An 8,678-nucleotide genomic window follows, 5' to 3' on the forward strand; every position below is an offset into this window, starting at 1 on the left:
TAGGAGTGATGTCACTCACAGTTCAGATGCCCGACTTCCAAGGTCGGCAAGGAAGGCAGCATAAGCTGCTCAGTGACAAACGTTAACCAAAGATACCGTGGGAAAAAAGCATCAGAAGCATAAGCTGACCATGTGCGATGTGCATATTTGTGTGAAGAACTGAAGGTTGGTCTGTTGGTCAGTTGTTGGTTGACCAGTCAATTCTCAGGTAAGCAGCTGAAAGAGCTATTACTTCAGACTGCACTATAAACCTGCATGATTCATTCAGAGAAATACACTGTGGTAATCAGCAATCAGATTAAAGATAATCTTAACCCCAATCTTAGCAGGAAAAATATAAACACAAAGCTCCACCTTCTCACTTTTACGTCCCTTTAACTGAATACTGTGAACAGGAAAGCTGAAATAATTACTTGTGTATATTAATGTTGTTTGAGTGACTTATCAGGCTTCCCTTTCTTAAAACGACAAGCCTAATCTGCCGTTGCAGATAAAAAGGCTTTTATGGTATCTTGACCAATCTTGTAGTCACTATCTGATCCACCTGACAGTCACAAAACCACTTGCTCACCTTGACCTACATAGCTGTAAACTAAGCTGCATGTCGATGGTTTAATGTCATATTACACTGACTTACATTTATTTTCTGTACACTTTTTCCATAGTACCAATTACCCTTACCTTCAACCCCCGTCTTTGCCCTAAAATGGAATTTTTAAATCATGGGAGAGTGACAGGTGTGTGAGGGTGAGCATTTTTAAATCATGTTTATTTTTTAGTGATCATAAAGAACATATGTTCACACACATTACAGCTATCCTTACATTACTCTCTTACTCAATATAATGTGATTTTTAAATTAAGTGTACCGTGTTTTTTTCCCCAAAAGTGAATATAGAAGGGATGAGATTACTCAAGGGAGTTTAACACACACACATACACCTACTGGGCACATGTCCACGGATTGCACATGCAGACTGCAACACATGGAATGAGCTCAGATTGCACAACATACAATTGCTGCTGAGCACACTTTGCCCTGGGAAAATGTTTGCATATCTCTACACCTGGGAGCGGTCTGGAGATACCGTTGATACGGGAGAGTGACAGGTGTGTGAGGGTGAGCATTTTTAAACAGAAGAAGGACTATGAATTTGCAAGCCAGACGCAGTGGGAATAACATCTCACGCAGGTCATCATAGGGACAAGTATAATTCTCACGTTCTTGTTGATATTTCGCCAGTATTAAAAATTGTATGTTTGGGGCTGTTGTCCTGCTGCAGAATACATTTGGGGCAAATAAACAATCATTAATATTTCTGAAGACATTCTGTTTACAGCATTTTTTCACACCTGCCTAAAACCTTTGCACAGATCACACATCTCTTTGTCTTGCCAGTTTAAGCCTAGCTCACCTAAATGGTTGGGAATGGAGAGTATAGAAGATAGGGAAGAGGAGAAGTAGGAAAAATAAGTGTGGGGCTATACAGGAGGGTTAGTAAAACCTTAAAACCAGTGTAATGCCAGAAAAACAGTGGAACACATGTTCCTCCTTATTTGTCTAGGGTTGCATATTGTCTAGAACATTTTTTATGATAATAATTTATGCTGACTGTAAATAAATGATGGATGTAAAATCTATGACATCACCAATTGATTTCTGGATTCTGTTTTCAAGCATTAAAGTTGTTGAAAAATGTTTTGGGGGGTTTTTGGCCTCAAGAGAGTATTTTTACACAAGAGAGTGGATTGTTAAGCTAATGCTAACAAGGTGCACCTGCTAATACAATAAAATAATCTTCTAGTACACATGTCTGAAACTCAAAGCTTGCAGGCCAAATTTGGCCCGCCACGCCATGTGTCCTGCGTGAGCTTCTCAATAATTATCTTAAAATAAGTTTATCGTTTGCTGCTTAAAAGCACACAGTGATCGCAAACTACATTTCCCACAACACATTTCGATTGTTTGAAAGGGAGAGGGACAACATCTAATTTAACTTGATCTGTTATTTAAACATACACATGTGGTATCCACAGAAAAGTCAGAATCTTAGCAAAAAGCTTACAACATTATTTCAATGACCACCAAAAGCTAAAACAGCAAACAGATGTAAACACAAAGCGTGGATCCCACGTACAGGAAATGCCAATCGGGTGCGGAAAACCGACATCTCACAGATTCTGAAACTCCAGATTTCGTCACTCTCCAACCAAAATTCATTGAACGGCAAAACAAGATCACTACGCTACACTTCACTTTTGAAAAAGACTTTATTGAATTTCCACTTACGTTGGCTGTCTTGCTTCCACCATAAAATTGCACTTCCTTCATAGCTCTCTCTGTGTGCTTCGAAAGACTAGTTTCCCATCAAAAATCCCTATTTCGTGCATTATTTGCTTGTTTATTACACACCAGTCTACTGGTGAGTACAATAACATCTGAAAGCCTAATTTCTACTATCCAGTACAAAAGAAAATTTCAACTTTCACAAATTGCAAAACGAGTTACGTCTCTAATAAAACCTCTGTAACTTTGTGAAAAACAGATGTTTGTTTTTCCACTTTCTACTATAGAAATCTGTTTTTTATGACAATTAAAAAACAATCGCCACAACATTTAAAAAAAAAAAAAAAAAAAAGCTTCCTGACACCGACTTAAGAGTTTTGCTGGTCCAGCCTGCTTAAGATCAAAGTGGTCTATATGTGGCTCACAATATAAAATAAGGTTGACACCCCTGTCCTAGAAGCATCATTTGAGTTTCCATGTTTATGCAGACGACTTCCAGATTTATTTGGAAGTCAGATTTACTCTTCCTTTCTCTGGGAACCAGCTAACAAATATTTCATTCTTTAGCATCTATACTTGTGCATTTTTGCTGTATATGTGTATTACTATGCAACTTCCACAGACTTTACTATATTACTTTGTCAGGGCATTCTTGTAAAATAGACTTATTTACAATAAAAGATGAGCTCATACTAAATGGGTATGAAGAGAGAGGTTCTCTTAGGCGGTAAAAAGTTTCAGGTATATTGATCAAGTGGTTTTTTGCAAGAGACATTAATAGCATGTCACAGTCCCCCCCCCAATTGTCCCTTCTTGTAAGTGCTCTGACAACACATAATAAATTACCACACAAAAAACTTCATCTCTAATTTACACTTTAAATTTTATTTAAAAAGTGCATTCACAACAAAGAATGAATAAGACTAAAATAAGTTATATTACAATATTAAATGTACACTTGAACAAGAACTGTACAATATGTACAACAGAACAAAAGGCAAACAAAAACATCACAGGCCCGATTGCAGCCAGGTGGAGGTAGGTTTCCTAAAGAAAATTGAGTCATCCCTGCTCACTGCATGTTTACAAGGCAGTTATAAGACTAATTTCTATGAAATGAACAGTTAAATATTTGCAGAAATACAATTAAGCTTCCCTGAAAGAACTGGTTTGGAAGAAAACAAAGGAAACAGTGTCCTGAACAGCACGCATCTCAAGGCAAAACTGCTTCTGGCTATCAACGTGTCAAATACTTATTGATTTAGGAAGAACTTACTTCAAAACCTAATTAAGCCATCTGCACATTTCATTATTAACCTTAATAGCAACATCAGCAAATTAATCACCTGACAGTCCAGGATTCTGCTGGACATGTTCATGTCTTTTTTTTTGTGTTACAGCGAGAGTATAGAGCAGCCTGTGAATCCAACCTTTCAAAACAGGGAATGTTTATTAGTGAGTGGCCCTTGTTGATTTATAAGTCTTTACATAAAATGTTTATTTCAAATCATAAGTAGTGTGATTTGTTTCTTTTAAACACTGTTCATTTTTTACAATTTGATCCAAGTACAAGGGCCACCAACTGACCAATCAAAATGACACTTACTCACCTGAACTGACACAAAGCAAGATGACTGAATCAAGTGACTATGATTGCGGCTGTTGCAGCCTCCTCCGACTATTAATTTAAAACTTTGAGTCTGTCCTCTTTTTGTTTATTAAAAACAAACAAACAAACAAACAAACACACACACATGCAAAGTATAAATGTTAGAGATTTTGCCCAAACTTTGGCTGCTTTGCAAAGCTTGCAGTTCAGTCTTAACAAAAAAAACAAACCTGAAGTCCACTTAATATGGCTCACCTTTGAGCTTAACAGATAACACATGACTCAGTGAGTGAACTAGTGTTGAGCTGAACTGAGGCCAAGCATTGCTGTGTACAGCATTGGGATTAACACACATTCTGTAATAGTTGTGTTTAGCCCAAACATAAAAGCCATACAAGGCTGAAGGCACAACTTTGTAATGACATTAAGTCAAAGTTAATAAAGCACAATTAACTCTAAAGCCACCAAAGACCTGTGAGAATGGAGGGATCATAGGCAATATGGCTATAAAAGATCCTGAAAATAATATTCAAGTTTCATTAAACTACAACACTGTACTGCAGTGGCTTCCAGTTAATTGGTCTAATTGAGACTTCGCTTTAAATCATTGACATTTGACATACTCCCACAGATGACACAAAAGAAATGACAGGATGTTGCCTTTGTCTTGTGTATTGAGGTGGCAGGGGGACCAAAAGAAAAGAAAAGAAAGAAATGCACTACACTCTACAGTCAAGGCATGACAATGATTAATTATGAGGCAATGTGTGTTATATCATGTCCAGGGAAACTGTGTGCATGTGAATATACAGTCTACATGACAGAAACAACTGTATGTGCGCTTTCCAGCAGGAAAAGCCATTTCTTACTCCCATCTATCTACAAAGTCTCTTCCCTTGCCCCGCCCTCCCCGACCCAAGAAGTCTCTGAAAACCTACAAATGTCCAATCCTGGTCCGTTACCTACGGAGCTGCTCTAGTCTGGCTTTCAGCTTTTCCTGTTTGGCTTTAAGTTTGTCTTTCCTGGTTTGCAGTCTGTGGGACTCATCCTCTAAACTATAAATACAGTCTCTGGCTTTCTTCAAGATCACCACCTTAGATGCCTTGTCATTGTGCGACAGCTCAGGCACGTTGTCGCGCAAGCGCATGAAACAGTTCTTTAGCTCGTTTCGGCGTTGCCTCTCCATCACATTGTGAGTCTTTCTCCGCTCCTCCTCATCCTCCGTCTCTGTTGAGTTTCGGGATGAGTGACGCGATGAGGTTGATGAAGAAGAACTGCGCGAAAGGCAGTTGAAGCGTGACGGGCCATCGCTCCCTCGTGCACGCTTGTTTGATGGCGGCGGTGATGCAGGGCAGGGAGCAGCGTAGTTGTGCTGTAGCTGGATTTCAAAGCGGTATCGCTGCCGAGCACGTTGTTCCTCTTCTTGCTTCTGCTGACGTTCAGCCAATGAAGGCTCAGGGGAGGAACTTGAGGAACAGCGGACCACAGTCACCACATCAATTTCCTCCTCTGTAAGAAAAAAATAAAAAATTAGAGTAGTTCTTTGGCCCCCCATTACCATGTCATAATCTTGGTGGGTTGTGGCACAACTTTTAAAAGGACACACCGTACAGACTGCACAAAGCCCACCGAAGGACACCAGTCAGTTGTGAAAATCTAACTTGAAATAGTTAAAAGTTTACAACATCCACAAAGAATTCCAGTGAAATTACCAAATCACAACAAGCTATCATATCCTAAGAGATAGTAACCACTGAAAAACTAATATAAATACCAATCTGCCATCTCCGTTCTAGCCCAGAGATGCTGCAGGGCTTAAGGCAGTAAAATGACTCATTAAAAGCGTAATGATTGAGCCACAACTCTCACTGCTAAACATGAGTCACACACATATTTCTCTTAAAACCCCTAATCTACTTAATGTCACTCAACATCTTAAACCTCACCCACACCTTAATAACACACTTCAGCCATTAAGGCTTCTGCAGATTAAAGGTGGGTGCTGCTGTCTTGATAAGCTGAACACAAAACAGTTTGGGCTTAGTGCCAGTAAACATTAACAGAATTGTCAATGAAATGCCAGTGAGGCTGTTCTGGGTGTGGGTGTTTATACTGATAAGCACTGCAACAACAAAGCAGGACTGAGATTAAAGTAAGAGTTGATCATCAGCATTACAACTTAATGAAAACATTCAACTTACCAGAGTCGCTAGACGAATATGTAGACAGCTCGCCACCAACTGATCCATAGTCTGATGTGGCTTCACTAGGCTCCGGAGCTTCCATAAGGCTCTGGCAGTCGAGTGTGGAGCCGGCGATCTCCTCAAAGATGCGGGTATCAATGTCAGATAGTACGGGGCTGCAACCGAGTATTGAGGAGACAAGCTTCTCCTCAGCTGTCAGGCACTGCCAGAGGCAGTCCTCAGCTTCCTCAGAGGAGGGCTGGTTAAGCTCGCCTTCTTTCTCAGCATCAGAGTGGAAGAAGTCACACTGCCAGTTGAGCTGCATGTCATGGTCCTCCAGTAGAATATCCGACACGTAGCTGAGCTGGTCCTCCTTGGACAGAGGCTTATCACCACCCAGCCCAGACTTCATGGGGGGCGACTGCGGAGGTGTCGGTAATGCCTGGAGGTCTTTCATCAGGCTTTGGCAGAACTCGTCATCAAAGAGCAGCGGCTCTGAACAAAACCAGTCCTGCGACTGAGTGAAACTTTCCAACATGTTTGAAATCTGTGACAACGACAACAAAAAACGGTATAAATTAAAAATCTAAGAGGTAGTGGAGCTTATAAAGTTAAAATCCAGAGAAGCTGATCCAGTAGTGTCTTTACAGCAGCGCAGAGTCAGCGTCTATTGGGTTAATCCCAGCAGCAGCAACACCTGTTGTAGTGATAGTTTTAACCTGTTCCTCTAGACTGAGTCCCCAACCTGCAGGCTCTACCTTTTTATCTGTGTTTACATCACTATAACCCCGCCCCTCTGCTCCTGGGGAGGCCCTTAAGCCCCCCCCTCCTCAAAAAAAACACCCCCCTTCCCATGACATCACAGGAACAGCTGGGACACAGAAACTTTACACCTCTTTCCACCATTTACATTGTTCCTACTCAGAATAATAAAACACTCGCAAATTAAGTCAGGCTGGCTGCTGACATAAAAAAACAATACTCTGAGTCTAAAGGAATGGGTGTTGCATTTGCTACGATACTTAGGCTGCTTGCTGCTGTTAAACACAAATACAAAAAAAAAAAAAAACCCTCAGCTTTCTGGCACAACACAAAGGACAGTTTCCCCAACTCTGTTCAGAAATACACTTAAGCACACACACACACGCAAAAACATGCATGGGACACTACATGTTGATTTTCTACTCAATTAGAAGCCACTCCCAAAAGCTTTAACGACAAAAGCTTTAAAAAAGTTTCACTGAAAACAAAACAAAACAAAAAAAAAAAAACCACACACCAAAAATGAGCATTTCTCATTTAACCAAGGTCGTTTCAGCTGGAACAGCCTGACCTATGGTCCTATTTGGGGGAGGGGGAACTCTTATAATACTCCTGTGGGGTCGTATGGTATGTGCATGTATAGCAGGCAGTGTGGGAGAACAAAAGCAGCAGTGTGTGTCCGGGAGTTAAAGGCTGCCTTTCTTTACCATCACGGCCTGGGAAAAGCTGAGCTACAACTTAAATGCAGAGCGCAGACAACGATTACGCAGCAATATTAAATACATTCTACACTTCCCTCTCTCTTAACGTATCCAAAATATCTCTTGCACGAAAGAAGGACTTCGACCAAAAATACTTGAGACCAAGCACAGCTGGAATGTGAAAATAGAAGAGCACGAATTTCCTTAAGTTTTTGAACGCATCTGCTGTTAGGTCGTCCTGCCTTCATGCATCTGCAGAATCTATTGTGCAATGATTCATTTAACCAAATTCACTAAGGTGACACACTAGAAAAATAGAATATAAATAACTACACGGAGTCTAAGAATGAATCTCCGTAAGAAAAGTAAAAGTCAACCGTTCGTAAAAGCTCAAAGTCCGTAAAAGGATTTAAAGGTTAACCGGCGTTGACGGTCATTTAAACCCCGCATGCGTTAAACAGCGCCGGGACCCCACGTGAAACCGGCAGTCATTTTTTCCTCTTTGAAGCACCGCTAAGATACACCAAAAGAGAAAAAAATACAAAGAAATGCACATAACTCCCATTCTCACATGTGTGCAATGAGGTTTCTGATAAAACAGCTGTCTTACCTTCAACTGTCCTTACAGGAGAGTGCACTCAAAATAAAGACAAAAAGTAGAAATGCCCTATTTATCCAGCAAAGTCCACAGCGAGACAAAAACGACTAGAAAATCCTGCCCAAGTGAAACTTTCTGCGTGTAAAATTGAAGTTTGTGCAGGGCAGCATTTCGGGTGTATCCTGCTTTTTCTTCTCTCCTCCGCCGCTTGTATCAGCCAGAGTAGGTGTGGCTGCAGCGGTCACTGAGTTTAATACAGGGCGTACGCCGCGATCCTTCCGCCGCCGCTAAACTCGCGCCAAAACATAATAGCCAACAAAGTGTCGTTAACGGCAATCAGATCCACCGCTGATATAACCGCCGTCGGTTTCTCTTTTGATTAAGTCCACGCGGAAAAAAAGGGGGTGACGGCAATTTGGTTTAATTGCGCACTGAAGCCGGGACTATGCGCGGAGTGATACATACGCTTGCTTGATTTCCAGGAATACGGTGGCGGGTAAAGTTGGGAAGAAACACACGTGGACTGAGAAAAAGCCGG

General features: G+C 41.0%; 1 protein-coding gene across 1 annotated transcript; it reads right to left on the reverse strand.

The window, feature by feature from the left end:
- Nucleotides 1-3,151: 3,151 nt before the first annotated feature.
- On the reverse strand, nucleotides 3,152-8,430 carry mych (myelocytomatosis oncogene homolog). The gene is made up of 3 exons (XM_040003722.1): nucleotides 8,153-8,430; nucleotides 6,098-6,626; nucleotides 3,152-5,405 (listed from the first exon to the last, which is right to left on the reverse strand). Exons 2-3 carry the CDS (start codon nucleotides 6,615-6,617, stop codon nucleotides 4,855-4,857), a joined length of 1,071 nt encoding a protein of 356 aa, XP_039859656.1. The 5' UTR covers nucleotides 6,618-6,626; nucleotides 8,153-8,430; the 3' UTR covers nucleotides 3,152-4,854.
- Between the last annotated feature and the right edge of the window lie 248 nt (nucleotides 8,431-8,678).

The sequence above is a fragment of the Simochromis diagramma genome, unplaced genomic scaffold (assembly GCF_900408965.1).
Source record: "Simochromis diagramma unplaced genomic scaffold, fSimDia1.1 OVJJ01000320.1, whole genome shotgun sequence".
In the NCBI taxonomy this organism is placed as follows: Eukaryota; Metazoa; Chordata; class Actinopteri; order Cichliformes; family Cichlidae; genus Simochromis; species Simochromis diagramma.